This window comes from Salvelinus alpinus, chromosome 2, assembly GCF_045679555.1.
Source record: "Salvelinus alpinus chromosome 2, SLU_Salpinus.1, whole genome shotgun sequence".
NCBI lineage: Eukaryota > Metazoa > Chordata > Actinopteri > Salmoniformes > Salmonidae > Salvelinus > Salvelinus alpinus.
The window spans coordinates 75,262,423-75,279,660 of record NC_092087.1 but is presented as its reverse complement, the minus strand read 5'-3'; the positions used below and the strand labels follow the sequence as shown (position 1 = coordinate 75,279,660).

The 17,238-nt window shown below is 43.1% G+C and overlaps 1 protein-coding gene across 6 annotated transcripts in view; it reads left to right on the top strand.

The window, feature by feature from the left end:
* LOC139567741 (SH3 and PX domain-containing protein 2A-like) overlaps positions 1–15,809 on the top strand; it is a 138,587-nt gene extending 122,778 nt beyond the window's left edge. For 4 of the 6 annotated variants that reach the window (XM_071389202.1, XM_071389199.1, XM_071389201.1 and 1 more), the window contains 7 exons: positions 4,202–4,319; positions 6,041–6,203; positions 6,355–6,628; positions 6,717–6,731; positions 7,303–7,352; positions 7,463–7,582; positions 8,582–15,809. In XM_071389202.1, the coding sequence (XP_071245303.1) occupies positions 4,202–4,319; positions 6,041–6,203; positions 6,355–6,628; positions 6,717–6,731; positions 7,303–7,352; positions 7,463–7,582; positions 8,582–10,660 (2,819 nt within the window). In that variant the 3' untranslated portion in view covers positions 10,661–15,809. The remainder of the gene's footprint in view (positions 1–4,201; positions 4,320–6,040; positions 6,204–6,354; positions 6,629–6,716; positions 6,732–7,302; positions 7,353–7,462; positions 7,583–8,581) is intronic. The other 2 variants (XM_071389204.1, XM_071389200.1) reach the window with 1 other exon arrangement.
* The last annotated feature ends 1,429 nt before the right edge of the window (positions 15,810–17,238 follow it).

The window sequence follows — 17,238 nt, the reverse complement described above, 5'->3', positions numbered from 1 at the left end:
TCGATGATAAATTAATAGGCACCGCATTGATTATTTGCAACGCAGGACAAGCAAGTTAAACTAGTAATATCATCAACCTTGTGTAGTTAACTAGTGATTATGTTAAGATTGATTGTTTTTTATAAGGTAAGTTTAATGCTAGCTAGCAACTTACCTTGGCTCCTTGCTGCACTCGCGTAACAGGTGGTCAGCCTGCCACGCAGTCTCCTCGTGGAGTGCAATGTAATCGGCCAAAATCAGCTTCCAAAAATGCAGATTACCGACTGTTATGAAAACTTGAAATCGTCCCTAATTAATCGGCCATGACGATTAATCGGTCGACCTCTAGTGTGAGCCACTGATGTAACTGTTGCCATGAAGGAATCAGGACAATCATTGCGTGAGGCATAATTAGTAGGCATTGTCATACATTTCTGTTGTAGTACTACTGATATTGATTACAGCATGGTTGGGAAAGGCATTTCACTGTACTTGAAATCAATATTCTATATCATCATCATATCCAATATCCCAGATGACTTCACTTGAGACTCTGGGTCAACGTACAGTACATGCCTGTGTAAGGATGCTGTACTAGAGACATCAACCAGCAAAAACAGATAGTAGTGATATATTGTCCCCTGTTGCGGCTGACAGATTTTAACAGCCAGGGTTTCAGTTGGGAGTCCAGTGTTGCTTTCAGCTGGCACCATCAGAAGCACTGCTGCATGCTAACTCATTCATGACTTCAGATTAGAGGCCTTGTTTCCACCCTACAAAATTATCCCACCATGAAAATGCTGCTGACTGTGGTCATTATGAATGCCAGACGGGGCATGTTTGTATCAGGCAGCACAGATAGGGCGCTTTGAGGCAGCATGCACAGACCGTTTCTAGCAGTGCTGAGTGATTAGTGCTGTTTGGGGTCGGTTCGGTTTCGGTTCGATTATAAAAAAAGAAACATGGTTTTCGATTTTTTTTTACAAATATTACATTTGTTGTGAGATAATGACATTAAAATGATTTTAGAGCTTTTTAATGGACATTACAAAACCCAAAATAGTGAACATTCAATTGCCCAAACATTGAAAATATTCCATTGTCTCTGTCAGGTCCCCATTGGGTAGACATCAATAGAAAAATAAAAAATCACTATGAAATAATATTTCACTTGTGTATATTACTTTGTTTTTATTTGATGACTCTATTATCTTGAATTCCTTAAAGTCATCATCTCATCTCTGCTCAGGCATTAGCAGCCAAACAGCCAGACAAAGTTATCTCTGTTCTCCCCATACTGTCTTTAGTCATCCTATTTAGCTAAGCTAGCTTGCCTTGGTATGCAGCAGAGCTGTCTGACAAAATAATGTTACTAGTCCTTCAAAGTAGATAAGGCATACTTTCACAAACTGTCTCTATCCCTCTCTCATCATTGAGTGCATTCCTCTCTCATGCAGTCTATGCAGTCTGTGTATAGTAAAATTGTATCCATCTCTGTCTGCACCAGAAAGAGCAGGTGCAATGGATTATGGTCATTATGGTACAACTCCGTTCAGCCAGGCATCCCACATAGTTCTTGACTTGATTTATTATTATTTGATTTCTCACTGGAGAAATGGAGTGTTGGGCTCACAGAAAAACTAAAAACGAAATGGATTTCAAGTAATTGAACCGACGTCAGTTAATCGCTCAGCATTAGTTTCTAGGAAGCTAAAAGTAGAGTTAAGCGTATCAGGGACATGACCATTGACCATAAAGAATACTTAGAATTACTCTACCCTGCTCTCTCCATAGACATAAAAAAATGGATAAATACCGTATCTCATGGTTCGTTCTATGAAGATGCACTCTTGTCATTAGACATGGACACTCTTTCTTAATTTATCTTTCCACGATTACATAAATACTCTACCCACCTCCTGCTCAACCTTATTGCAAGAGATTTGAGAAAGTGGAGAGGATGGGAGGAATTTAAAGAAAGATTCGAGAAAGAAGCATGCATGAGTTAGAGAGAGGAAAGTAGGGAGTCTAATCTTACAATATTAATGAATTGTCTTCTTAAGAACTTATCTGAAACTACCCAGAAACACTCTTTACTAATGGAATACTTGAACCATTTGTGAGAAATATAATATTTTCCCGTGGAGTCAAGGATTTAGTTACCGTGGAAACGAGATAGTAAACAAGATAAGGAGAGAAGATAAGTGCCAGGTGCTAAATCTTATGGATTAACACCACAGAGGAGGAAGCAAAAATTGATTACTTTGTTGTTGTTCCTACCCTACGTCAAGTCATTGGGTCTAAAGTTGTTAACTTTATCGCCAAAATACTCCCAAAGAAGACAAAGCAGGAAGCTAAATGGATCGCTTTGTTATTGTTTTATAGTCCACTTACTCTGACCCTACCTCAGGTCAATGGGCCTGCCTTTGGTAACTTTATCGCCAAAAATACTCCCAAGAAAAACGAATGGATCCCTTGTTATTTCATTGTTCGGTCAAACCCACAAATTCTTCTGACCCAATGTTAGGTCAGTACAGTCTGATTGGCTGGTCCGATGAAATCCATAGGTGTTGATTGGCTAGTGACAGCAGGATGACCTCACCTCATCGATTACCTCATGTGTTGTTGACAGGGCGAGTCATTAGGTCAAACACTCTATCCAGTCTCCTCCACCCTGTTCCTCTGTCTGTAACTGAACAGGATCAGTTACAGCAGAGTCTAATGTGATTTATGGCAGTGTGCTGATAACCTCCTTCTCAACTCACTGTTTGGGGCTTTGGGCCCAGCTGACTGGTCAAACACTCACTAAGACGGTGTGAGACACACGTACGCATACAGTACATGTCCAGAGAGCATGCTCACACACATGATATGTACGTTTGAATACACACCCACACTCACAGGCGCGCACACACACACACACACACACACACACACACACACACACACACACACACACACACACACACACACACACACACACACACACACACACACACACACACACACACACACACACACACACACACACACACACACACACACACACATTGTCACAAACCCACACTCACACCGTATTCCCTCTCCACCTGTAAGTACTCAGACGTCCTCAACCACACACACACCCCCACCCTACAAACACTCCCTGTGCTACCTAGTCCAAAAACCCCTAGACATTCCTTACAGCTCTCTATAATTGACCCAAGCCCCTCAGCTTGGAATGACAGGCAGCAGTAGAATATGTTCCCACTAAAACCTCACAACACCCCACCCATTGTAAACAGACTGACACACGCACATTCACACCTCTGAAATTCCTGTTTCTCCTGTTTCACTTCCCCATCCCACCCAGGGACACATTGGCTGTGTCCCAAATGACACTATAGTCATCCTATAGTGCACTGCTTCTTGCACATTGCACTGCTATTGACATAGTCAAAGGTAGTGCACTATATGGGACAATATAGGGGATCATTTGAGACACAAGCCATTCTCACCGGACCAACTCCGATTCTCTCCCTGTCTTTATCTCCATTCCCTCCCATGCCCCTGTATATCTAAACCATTGAAGCAACAGCTGCTTAAAGTGGCCCTATCTATCTACCCCCCACTACTACCACTCATACTTACACTTGGCTTTTCCCACAGTAGTTGAATCCCCCTACGGATCATCCCACTCTAAATCCCTGCGGCCAAGTGGAGCCAGATTAAGATCTGAGAGCTTCCACAGGATCCTTATCTCCAACAGGGAGACTCCGGCTCCATACTGCATCTCTGCAGCTCTGCAGCTCTGCAGCCATTTCAAAGGGATCCAGTACGCAGTGTTGTTCACTCAACAGTGTTTATTATGGGTCCACAGTGGGTCCCGGCTGGGTTGCCTCTGTCACATTCTAGCTGTGATAAGGAAGAGTTTGAGTGTTGTGGATGTGATGAGAGGTTTGGCCAGTAGTGGGTGCTGTTTGTGGTTGTATTGGAGGATACACGTGGAATGGATACAGTCAGGGTATCCATGCTGGCTTGAACAAATAAAACAGATAAAATGGCTAACTGGGTGATTCCCGATACTTTTACCTCTGCGTTGCTTTCTAAGAGAACATTAATTGATTGAAATACTTTGGGAAATTCAAGGGGAGTTTTCCAAGGGGTTCATTACTGGGATTTACTGAACAGAAATGTTGATTCTCTCCTTTTTTTCTGTCCTTCCTTCCATCGACCCGTGTAGAAGAGAAGTACATGACGGTGCAGCCGTACGCCAGCCAGGGGAAGGACGAGATCGGCTTTGAGAAAGGGGTCACCGTGGAGGTCATCCAAAAGAACCTGGAGGGCTGGTGGTACATCAGGTGAGCATCACCTCCTCCCATTGGTCCTTACTGTGGAGGGCTTCCTCTGATTGGTCCTCACCATGGAGTGACAGGCACCTTAGCCAACGGAAAACATTGCTCCAGTTAAGAATTTACACCTATTAGGGATTTTAACGTACATTTTCTAACACTCTAATGAAATGAGTCCCCTATCATTATTTTCGGAGATGTGATCACGGCAGAGGTACATCTCATCTGTTGAATGGTATTGTAAAACATATGTGGCTCGTTGGCGATCCGGTGAATGCGTTGTGTGTGACCTGTTCGGTGGAAGAGCGACAGAGTGTGTTGTATACTCAGTAAATGTGCATTTCCCGGCCTGTTGTTTGTAGCTTCCTCATGGCCCCGACGGCCTTGTGAGCTCCACTCTCCAGCTGATGATTACCACATGCTACTCTGGACTCTGCTCTGGCTTAAAGAACAGTCCTGTTACATCTCTCATATATTATCCACAGACCACAGGCAGCCGGAGGCACCTTGATAGGGGAGGACGGGCTCATAGTAATGGCTGGAATGGAATTAATGGAATGGTATCGCACACATCAAACGCATGGTTACCTTGTGTTTGATTACATTCCACTGACTCCATTCCGGCAATTAATATGAGCCCCCCCCAGCAGCCTACTGGCTCACACCACAGTCAGAATCAGTCTATGTTATTTCATGTGTATGAGGACATCTAGTGGTCGTAGACAGTCAGTGGGAGAATAAACAAAATAAAGACTCCCTTTGACATCGTAAATAATTCTTGAATACTTGTCAACCTTGGCTGAAGATGTAGTCAGATGTTTTACTGCTGATGTACCAGTAGTATTACTGACGGACATCAAGTGGAAGTAATCACAGTGTATTGCTTGTAATGACTTTGTAGTCAACACAAGATGCACTTTTTGACAGGTAAGGGTAACTATTTGACCGGTAAGGGTTACTATTTGACCGGTAAGGGTTACTATTTGACCGGTAGAGGGTTACTATTTGATCGGTAAGGGTTACTATTTGACCGGTAGGGGTTACTATTTGACTGGTTAGAGTTACTATTTGCCCGGTAGGGGTTATCATTTGAATGGTAAGGGTTACTATTTGACCGATAAGGGTTACTATTTGACCGATAAGGGTTACTATTTGACCGGTAGGGGTTACTATTTGACCGGTAGGAGTTACTATTTGACCGGTAAGGGTTACTATTTGACCGGTAAGGGTTACTATTTGACCGATAAGGGTTACTATTTGACCGATAAGGGTTACTATTTGACCGGTAAGGGTTACTATTTTACCGGTAAGGGTTACTATTTTACCGGTAAGGGTTACTATTTGACCGGTAGGGGGTTACTATTTGACCGGTAAGGGTTACTATTTTACCGGTAAGGGTTACTATTTTACCGGTAAGGGTTACTATTTGACCGGTAGAGGGTTATTATTTGACTGGTAAGGGTTACTATTTTACTGGTAAGGGTTACTATTTGACCGGTAGAGGGTTATTATTTGACTGGTAAGGGTTACTATTTTACTGGTAAGGGTTACTATTTGACCGGTAGAGGGTTATTATTTGACTGGTAAGGGTTACTATTTTACTGGTAAGGGTTACTATTTTACTGGTAGGGGGTTACTATTTGACCGGTAAGGGTTATTATTTGACCGGTAGGGGGTTACTATTTGACCGGTGAGTAAACTTCCATTCTCCTCCCCTATTTTGCTGCTAGGTACCTGGGGAAGGAGGGCTGGGCCCCAGCCTCATACCTGAAGAAGATGAAGGAGGACTTCTCATCCCCGGGTAGGAAGAAGACCCTGACAGTTCCTGTGGAGATCATCGGCAACATCATGGAGATCAGCAACCTGCTCCAGAAGAAGTCCAGCAGTGAGAAGGTAAGGTTTTAAGATTTCGCTTTTAACTTAAGATTTAATTTGATTGAACTTTTTTTCTATTTTATTAGCTTTTGTTTGCTTTATCTCTTGTATTGAATTGTTTTTTTTACTGTACAAATGCAGTTTAAATAAAGTTTGATTTGATTCGAAGGATGTCCAAACGGATGGAGATTCCACCAGTCCTGAGCGCCACATCTCCAAGAGTGAGATCAGCCTGCCCATGCCCTATGCCCCAGGTTACAACCCCAGCCCCGACCACGGCCCAGGTCCGAGTCCCAGTCCTGGGCTGAGTTCTGGATCTGGGATGGGTACCTCCAGTCCTAGCCTGGGCCCTGGTGCTAGTGGTCCTCTACAGGACAGTAAGGGGAAGACGGAACCTGGTTCCCCTGCTGTAGCACGTGTCGCTCCACACAGAGTGTCGATAGGTGAGTGTCATCGATTATGGAGTTGTATGTTGATTCAAATTAGACAATTTACTTGACTGAAGTAAAATATTGTTTTCTTCTTGCATAGGCTTTGAGGCTATAGGTAAGACATGGAAAAACGAAGGTGTATAGTGTGAATCTAATATTAGACTAATATTTGGGTGCTAATATATATCTATTACACTAATATTTGGGTGCTAATATATATATCTATTTGACTAATATTTGGGTGCTAATATATATCTCTTTGACTAATATTTGGGTGCTAATATATATCTCTTTGACTAATATTTGGGTGCTAATATATATCTATTAGACTAATATTTGGGTGCTAATATATATCTATTAGACTAATATTTGGGTGCTAATATATATCTATTAGACTAATATTTGGGTGCTAATATATTTCTATTTGACTAATATTTGGGTGCTAATATATATCTATTAGACTAATATTTGAGTGCTGGGATATATTTGTGTGACTAATATTTGGGTGCAATAAAATGCAATAAAAAGATATATAGTGCTGGGTGATATAACAGTTTGATTGGGGTTTTACGGATATACTAAGGTTTGTACTCGTCTGTTATGTGTGTACAATAGACTACTAATTGCACTTCTATCATTTCTACATTTGACAGTAAATGAGGCTAATCTATGATTCCATTCATTAGGCTCTCCCAACCTCCGACAAAAACCTCCTCCTAGAAGAGAAACAAATCTGGTAAGTCACTCTCAAATACAGTATGTATCAGAAAACGTTTTTTTTTTACACATAAACATAGAACATTGAACTCAAGATTGCTTCTTTTTCTATTCCTCTTGTTTGTGCAGGGCTTCCAGTTACCCAAGCCACCAGAGCCCCCTACTGTGGAAGCGGAGTACTACACCATCGCAGAGTTCCAGTCCTGCATCTCTGATGGCATCAGTTTCCGTGGAGGACAAAAAGCCGACGTAAGCACCCAGAATCTTAGAGATAGATACAGTATATATACAGATATTTCGTTTCTGGATAGATGGATAGGCTACTGTCTATATGATCTATATCTATGCTCAGAACCGCTGTACATATGTTGGTATTGAAATCTGTCTGAGCACATTAAATATGAATGACAACTGACAGCTGAAGCTTCATAGATATGGCCGTGACGGTCTGTTCACTTTGATGACGCTGGCAACATACTGTATAGAGGCCAACTGGATGTCAGGGTGGACATTTCACGTTAGAAGAAAAGAGCTTTTGTTTTGATTTCTCTAACCGTCGCACCAAGAATGATACCCAGAATATGTAGGATGTAGGATCTTAATTTGAGCCAGTTTGCTACAGCAGGAAAAATAATCCTGCAACAACAGGAAATTTGAATTATTATGTCGATTATAATTAATCTATATCTTTTTTTGTAGGGGTTGATACGTTGTTCCTAAGGGAAAATCAAGTCTGAAATTTCAAACTGGAAATTACTCACTTCAGAAGACTTTTAAAATCTCAAATGCACTACACGTTTTAAATGTCTTGCATTGCAGGAATGCTATCCTGCAACAGAGTGATCAAATGAAGGTCCTACATCTGTAAATGGGGAGGATGATGGTGTGATAGTGGAGGGGATGTTGGAGGGAGGGAGAGAACAGCAGTATAGAAATAGGACACTATTACTCTGACCCTCTCCCTGTGCATTATAGATGCCAAGTTCTTCTGCAGCAGGGTGATCAAATTAAGATCCTACATCTGTATAACCGCAACGCTCAAGAGATCTACATGTATGAGAAACATTGTCCACTTCCAAAATGACACCCTATTCCCTTTATAGGGCACTACTTTTGATCAGGACCCATTGTTAAAAATATTATTTTCATCAGTGTGAAGTTCAAGTGAGGCTGAATGTTGATTATAAAGTGATAGTTCCATCAAGTGTGTCAGACTGTTGGTTATCTTCCCACCTGTCTTCTCTGTAGGTCATAGAGAAGAACTCCGGGGGCTGGTGGTATGTCCAGATCGGGGAGACGGAGGGTTGGGCCCCCTGCTCGTACATCGACAAACGCAAGAAGCCCAACCTCAGCCGACGAACCAGCACGCTTACTCGCCCCAAAGTCCCGCCCCCAGCTCCACCCACCAAAAAGCAAGACTCAGAAGAGACGCCATCACCTTCTCCCAGTCACTCCATCTCCTCATCCTCCAAAGCCCCAGAATCCCCCAGCCGGCCCACAGTATATGAGGAACCGGAATATGACGTTCCCGCTGTTGGATGCGAGGGCGAGTCGGACACAGATTCCCTGAAGGGAGAGACAATACATCGCCCCCTGGAGGTGAAAATCAACAGTGTGGTCTGTGAGAAGTACCGTAGTTCTCCTCCGGTCTGCAAGACCTCCCCTGTGATTATCAGCTATAGAAGAAGGTCCTTCAGGTCCGTTGAAGAGATGGCCAAGGAAGAATGTATCTATGAGAATGATGGCTTCAGGTGCAGTAGTGGTGATGAAGGAGCTTCGGCCAAAGGCTGCGGCGGTTCCAACTCCCCAAGGATCTTCCACTCCTCGACTGTACCCCGCAAACCCTCAGGGTCTTCACCTTTAGCAGGGGGAAAGCCATTGAAGAAGATCGCCCCGGAGCTAATCCGAAGCCAGTCCCTAGCCAAAGCCGACACCAGCCCCAGGTCGTCCTCAGACGAATCGGGTAGAGGTTCCAGGAAACCTCCAGGCATCCGGACGGTGGAGCAAAGGATAGGCCAGAGCCCCTCCACCAAGCCAAAGCCCTCGGTGAGGCCTAAACCTCTCCTCCCCACCAAGTCAGAGCCACAGTGCCCTGAGAGGATGGACATCACTTCCCTGAGGCGCCAGTTGAGGCCCACGGGTCAGCTCCGGCATACCGTCCATGGGCTCAAAGACTCAGAGACGGCCTCCGTCATCTCGTCGGAGGACTCCCATTCTTCCCGCAACAGCACCTCAGACCTCTCCTCCATCTACTCCAAAGGGAGCCGGGGAGATTCGGATCTGGAGGGGTTCAACCTATACCGGACCACAGACGCCTACGACAAGGTCCAGGAGTCAGAGCTGAGCTTTCCATCTGGGGTGGAGGTGGAAGTCCTGGAGAGGCAGGAGAGCGGCTGGTGGTACATCCGTTGGCGGGACGAGGAAGGCTGGGCGCCCACTTTTTATTTGGAGCCCATGCGCCAAGGAAGGGACGGCGGTGGGTCCGAGTCTGACGGGCAGCGCTCTGGGTCGGGCAGCGGTACCGGGAGCAAGTCCAACAGCCTGGAGAAGAATGAGCAGCGCGTGCTGGCGCTCAACGACATCAACCTCCAGGGACTCACCAATCACCACCAGGTGCACCATACGCCAGGGGGTCTGAGATCGAGGAACACTCCCCCCATCCCCTCCAAGCCTCCGGGGGGCTTTTCCAAGCCGGCTGTGCTGGTCAACGGAGCCGTGAGAATGAGGAACGGTGGGGTGAGACCGCAGTCTGCCGTCAGACCCCAGTCCGTGTTCGTGTCTGCACCACAGCCCGCCATGGTCAGTCAACATTACATGACGAGTTCCCTGAGGCGGAACGAGTCATTGGCCGCCCACAACCAGTATCGTACTGACCAGTACCGCTCCGGTTCCGCTACCCTCGGCGTGCGCCGTAACTCCTCTTTCAACGCTGTGCGTGCGCAACCCGTCACAGTCGAGACCCGATCGAGACCCTCAGAGCGCTCTATCACCACCAGGGGGTCTTCGGCGGAACGATTTGGCGCCGGTGGCGGGACGGATGCCTTGAGCAGGGTTGGGGTTGTTGTGCAGCGTAATGGTATCCCCGTCTCCACAGTCAGGCCAAAGCCTATCGAGAAGAGCCAGCTGATCCATAACAACCTGGGGAGGGAGGTATATGTTTCCATCGCTGACTACCGGGGGGACGATGAGACCATGGGCTTCCCTGAGGGCACCTGCCTGGAGGTTCTAGACAGGAACCCCAATGGGTGGTGGTACTGCCAGGTCCAAGATGCCCTGCACCCCCGCAAGGGCTGGGTCCCCTCCAACTACCTAGAGAGGAAAAAGTAATGGCCTAATAATAATAACAATGCCCCCCTTTGATGATGTCACTAAGAATATTGGTGATGACATCACTCCATAAGAATGTTACCCCACAAGAGCTACCACAAGCAATATGCTCCAAATATGTAAACAAATGATTGATTCTGAAATACTTTATGTAACAAACAAAAAAAAATGTTGTTTTAACCTTATAATGAGAAAGAGACACTTTTATTTCTGGTTTACTAAAATGTACACATGAAAGACTAAAAGTCCAGATTTTTGTGTGCGATATGGGATGTAACGAGAGACTGAAAACGGGGTTGGCCACCCGCCGGGGTTAGAAACCCAAAGATGTTTTTGGAACTTTGGAACGATGCGATTTGACACGACACCTTCTAGAAGGGGTTTACATTAGAAAGAGAAGATAGCTGGGCAATGATGGCAAGCCTTATACCTGCCCTTGTGACTCTAATGCCAAATAGGTGCCTTTCGTAGATGATCAACTGAATGGGGGTTCGAAGAAGTGGACGGAACACATCGGTGAATCAACGTCATTACCAAATGTATTACAGTGCCATAGGCCTATGAGCATGAATACCACCAAAATTATTTTTTAACGTTCAAGAGAATCACTTGAGTATGAGTGTTTAGGAGCGTTACCGAGCGAATAGGATCAATCTAGAAGTGTTGTAGTAGAATGTTCAGAATCAAATAAGAAAAAACCAAGAGAACGGGAGAGATATCAGTGACTCTCAGTGAGTCACAATTGACTCACGTAAAATGACTAATTCTTTGATTATCTTTTTTAGACATTATTGTATGTTTTGTTCTTTAATGTCTCTGTGTGTCTTTTTGTCTGTCCTTAGAGATGTATTTCTGCTTTCTTGTGTAACACTCCACCGACAGCCCAGAATTGGAAAGAGTCAAAGTTTCCTCTCGGATATTCGGATCTCTGAAGTTTCACTGATGGAATATCTATTTTGAGGTACACGTAATTAGACGAACTTTGTAGTTTCATCCTGTTTTTCTAGTCCCACTTCTTATTCTATATTTTCAACCAAGCCTACAGAATCTTGCACGCAAATAAAGCCAAAACCTGTCAAGCTTGAAATCTAATTAAAGTATACTTATTGGGGAATAAATTCCAATTTAAGGTGCTTTTCAGTAAAAAAAAGAATTATCTACCACCAAGATATTACTTTACACAATAAGTTTACACAATAGGTTGTCTGTATTAGTCCCAGACAAATATCTTTTTATATACGCTTTAGTGTATACAGTATAGCAACCGCAGTTGCAGTTGCACAGAAAACAAGTACTGGAAATATGGCTTAATAATGGTTTTTAAATCCCAGGGATATATTTCCATAGCCTCGAGCCCACAATGTGATCAAACCAAAGAGGAATATCATTTCATTGGCTATTTTGTAGATTTACTATTTATTTATGGGCACAAATAGCCTAATACAGTGTATTCAAAAAAATACCTAAAACGAAGTTTCAAAACTGAAGAATATACAGTATATATTTTTTTGATAACATCAGGACATCTGGATTTTCTGAACCCAAATCAAAGCATGTTGAAACATGCGGATATTGCTGTGCAGTATTGGTTTATGTGGTATGCAATAGAGTTTATGTTTACTTCCTTGCTTTAAAAGTAGTTTGGTATCTACTGGATTTAGAATAGTACTGCAGGACTATTTTGAGTTACTATTTACTTATACGTTTTTCCCAAACACAATACTGATATTACTTCAAAACGATCCCCAATTGAAAATCCAAATGAAGTACTATTTCAACTGGCTGGTGTTCAAGACTGCTGAAATATTTTTCTAACAGTGTGTGAGCTTCTCAATTGAGGTTAAACACGAACTTTTCATGACATTTTCTGCTGGACAGTATTATAGTATTAAACAAAGTATTGTACCTGCTAGATCGCAGTTATATCTGTTTTAGCCAACCATAGTTGTTTTTTGTTATTACAGTGTGATCACACATAGACAATAATGAAGATTGAAGTTCCGTTTTTTGTGAATTAATGCACTTTAACACTTGTTTACGGTGCATTAATGTAAGGATGCAGTTGAAATACTCAGCATATTATTTATAGATTTTTTTTTTTAAACTATTTAATATGAGTATTTTTTTTACCTCAAGTTTTTCAACTCCTGTCTTTTCACAGGAGTTGAAAAATATCTAAGCCATTGGAGGATGCCAAAGCTCCTCACAATATAATAATTGGATAATGTACATGGTACTCTCTTATGGGAGACGAATGCTACTGCAACAAATTTTTTTCATGTTGCCCAAAAAAACGGCAGTTACAATGCAATACCAAATGCACTGCTGGCCAGTGAAACTACCAACTACACAATGCCTGTACATAATTGAATGTTTTCAAATATTAATGCAGCTAAGAGTTATTATATATTTTTTTTGTAGTTTATAATTGTTTTTAGTTAATTTTATTCTATTTGGCTATCTTTTTTTTAACCTTCTAAATGACGTTTTTTCCCCCATGCTGTGTGCTGCAACTAGCAGAATCATGGATACTTCCTTTCTCCTTATTGGTCTGTACGTAATGCCTGATTCAAATCTTATTTATTTTGAACTAATGTTTTTACCTCCCATTTGTGGTTTGACAATCAAATATGTATCCACTGCCTCACTAGACTGGACTGTCAACCTAGTACAAAAGTCAATAATGTGTGATATACTGTATAATTGTTTGACATTTCTACAGTCTATTTGGTATGAATTTCAAGCCGTTGCATACAGATCTATAGAAGCTGAAGTTAGTTCTGCTTCACAAATGGAGGGTAAAATGCTCTTTATCTCACCCATCATATCCTATCTAAAGCAATGGAAATCAATAATTCGGTCTATGTATAGTACAACTACAGTTGATACAGAACCCCTTGAACCCCTAACCCATCTCCCTCCCTCCCCTCGACAAAGGCATTATGTAAACGTGTTGAATCACCCATAACCTTTCGCTTCAGCACATATTAATGCATATCGCTATTGTTTAATTGAGCTCAATTTACATGGCTTCTCTGCCTGCGCCTGCAAATTACAAGGGAATTGTAATGTGTCAAGCTTGACTTTTTCATATTCAGTATTATGTATTTTTTTATTTTTAATAATTTGTTCAATGTTTTGGTCAAAATTATCATTTTTGTCTTCTTTGTTTTTTGTTTTCACCCCATTGTATTTGAACATCTTTCAGAAATGTAATAATGAGGAAATGTGCAATACAAATAGGCATCTTTAAAAAGCATAGCTATAGAAAAACATGATCAACATTACCTTTCTTGTCTAAGGAGATATGATCCCAAAATATATTGTATATCCCTTAATCCATTCAAGCCATCATCTGTCATATAAACACCTTTAGGTCATGACTCATTTCAGGTCCACTGCTTTTTTCATATAGCCTTTTTCAAAAGAGCAACAGTTGCTAATGGCACTAAACATACTCCAATCCCATTGGAGATGCTTACTTCCGTTGAGCTACAGCACAAAATGTTGTGACATGATGGACATGATTTTTAACCAATGGCCACGTAAGAATCCCTTCTGATCCTTCCTCCTGGCTAGCGTGCGTGGCTAGTGGACTGTGAATGGCACCGGCAGAACCCAATGACCCGGGTTCCCGACCTCGTTAACATCTAGCTGTTCTCTACCACAGATCCACCGAGGTAAGAGTTGTGTCAGCATCGAGGGCCTCTAGGTACTCACCAGACTGCCTTCGAGCTGTCACGTTTGTGCCTGAACAAAATGTTTTTCTTCTTGGAGTGTCTCTCTCCTCCACCTACTGTACGCAGATGCCCCCATGCCATTTGAACACAAGCCATGCCGGCCTCTTCAACCCCGTTGCCATGGCAAGAGTGACATTTGGAACCATCGCAGATGTCAACCGCGTAATGTAAACTGGGAGACTGTTAAGCGGTAGTCTTGTCGGGAACGTGTACTACAGGGCCATCGTAGTTTAATCCATCCACTTCCAAACCTATACCTACCACCAAATATAAGAAAACACTTTTTTATGTACAGTATCTCCATGTCCTCGATTAAGCCCCATGGGAATTCATTTCAGACTTGACCATGTTCAGAATGTTTAGAATCTTCTGAGGAGAAAGAGAGAAAATACTACATGGGTTTGGTTCTTTGTCCACAGATTACAACAGTGATGTTCCTGAGGTCCTCTAAAGTTGGTTAGTTTAAAAGTTTCCTCTACAGATTATTTTTTTAATCACTTATCCCCACATAACAGTTAAGGTGCTTCCCGGCTTTGGAAGGTCTCAGTTAATTTCCTTTCCCCTCCAGTAGGTTTGATAGGGAAGAAACACACACACACCCTTCAGTTTTAACTTTGGTGGAGGGTGCCACAGATTTGTGGTAAAGTAGCACCCATGCAAGGGCCACACACACACAACGACTAGGGAAGCCATTCATGTCAGAGAGAATAGATTAGAGCCTCTATCATATTTGCGAATTCAGCCAAGTGAGACCGTCCCTACTGACGCCACACTGCCTCGACTCTCTGCCCCCGCCTCCTTTCTCTCTTTTTATTTTAACAAATTGGCAGGCCTTCCCGAGCGTGACGTTCCCTTAAGCCTAGTAATCCTAGATAGCACCAGCCGGAATGGCTTTTTTTCTCCCGGCTCTTTTTTTCTACTTTTCCTTTACTAGTGCCTCCTTGCTCACGCTTTGGCCTCTTCCACCATACTTCCACCATGTTCTTTTTCTTTCTTTTGCCTCAACCAAAGCTAGTAGTTCCCAGTGCCGAAAGCTAGTCACTTGAAGTAAGAAGAAAGAAGAGATTGCATATGTTGACTGTATCTAGTGTATGAGGTTTGGGTCGCAGAAGCATGTGATGTGAGATATTGTGTGTTGGTGTGTTTGAGAGAGGACGTGTGCACTGTGATGAGATGGATTGCGTGCAGGTGAGGTCAGGAGAAAGATAGGAGGAGGTCAGGGATGAGGTTGGTTGTGTGTGGGATGCGTTGGGGAACCTGAGATGGATCAGATTGCGGATTGTAGATGACATGGCAAGAACGAGAGAACGAGACAGAGATAGTGAACAAGAGAGAGAGTGAGAACAAGAGAGAGAGAGAGAGAGAGAGAGAGAGAGAGAGAGAGAGAGAGAGAGAGAGAGAGAGAGAGAGAGAGAGAGAGAGAGAGAGAGAGAGAGAGAGAGAGAGAGAGAGAGAGAGAGAGAGAGAGAGAGAGAGAGAGAGAGAGAGAGAGAGAGAGAGAGAGAGAGAGAGAGAGAGAGAGAGAGAGAGAGAGAGAGAGAGAGAGAGAGAGAGAGAGAGAGAGAGAGAGAGAGAGAGAGAGAGAGAGAGACAGAGGAGCTGGATACAGTTGTGGACATTGTGCTCCTCTGTTCATGCTGACTAGACTTCCGTTAAAACCAGCAGCAACAGCTTCCATCAGAGACAATGAATAACACTGCATCATACTTCCTCCTCTTCTCCCATCTCCCACAGCTTGGGCTAATGAACAATCCATGTACGATGCGTGACGGTGAAATCTCATTATCAAAACACCATTTTAATTGCGGTAGTTAAGTTTTGAAGCCCAGTAAGTCTCGCGCCGGTGGCGCCCTGATAGCGGGGCAGCACAGCCACGAGGGGCTAATCTAAAACGAATTAGATTGCGGCTGTCGAAGATGGATAGATGCTCTCACTCTTTGTCTCTCTCGTTCTGTCTCTCTCCAGCTTTTTAGCGGGTGGCATATTAATCATGTGTCTGATTTATTCAGCTTTATATAATTTGCTGTGGTGAAGCTTCAACTTCTGTCTGATGGCTTATTCTGTCCTGGTGTGAAGGCTGGAGAGCCAGGTTAATGAGAGAAAGGGTAGGTTAGGGTGGTAGGAGATGCGATGTTTTGAGAAAGTTAGTAGTAAGTGTTTGTGAAAGGGGTGTGAGGTGTTTAACCTAAGGGTTGTTTTTAGTAGGTATTTTGAACATAACTTTTTCAGAGTGAACTTTTTATGTTGTTTGCTCGTGAAGGAAGTCAATGAATGAAAGAAAAGAAGAAGAAAAGGAGAGGGATGAAAGCTTACTCAGTGTTAGAACTGATGGTAACGCTTCAGACAGGTGGAATGGGACTGCCGACTACGCCAAGTGTTACTTATTAACACAATTGCTTAGCACAACAGGTGGCGTTGGGGCATTGTTTAGAATGCTAATGTGTTGCATGGCTGAGGAATAGAGCATGCTGGTTCTTTGTTGTGTTTCCTGCTGCGCTGAGACTCTCACTGTTTGACTTCCTGTTCTAATTACTACTTTATACTCTCTTTAATTTACCCGCAGACAGATAAATCACGTCACATCGCACTAAGCAATAACTGCTCACACTGCTTAAAACGACCTTCCTTTTTTTGTATGGGTACCAATTTGGACCATATTTATTTCCACATCCATATTTTCTGGAGGGAGGATTTGTCAGATAAAGATGTGTGTCATTTGAGGGGTCACTGAATACATTTTAGTTGACGTAGTCAAAAGTCTTGTTAATACCTAAGATCTGGCCTTCATGAGCATTCAGTGACGCCAGTTATAGTCTAATTCCTATTTACAGTAGAAAG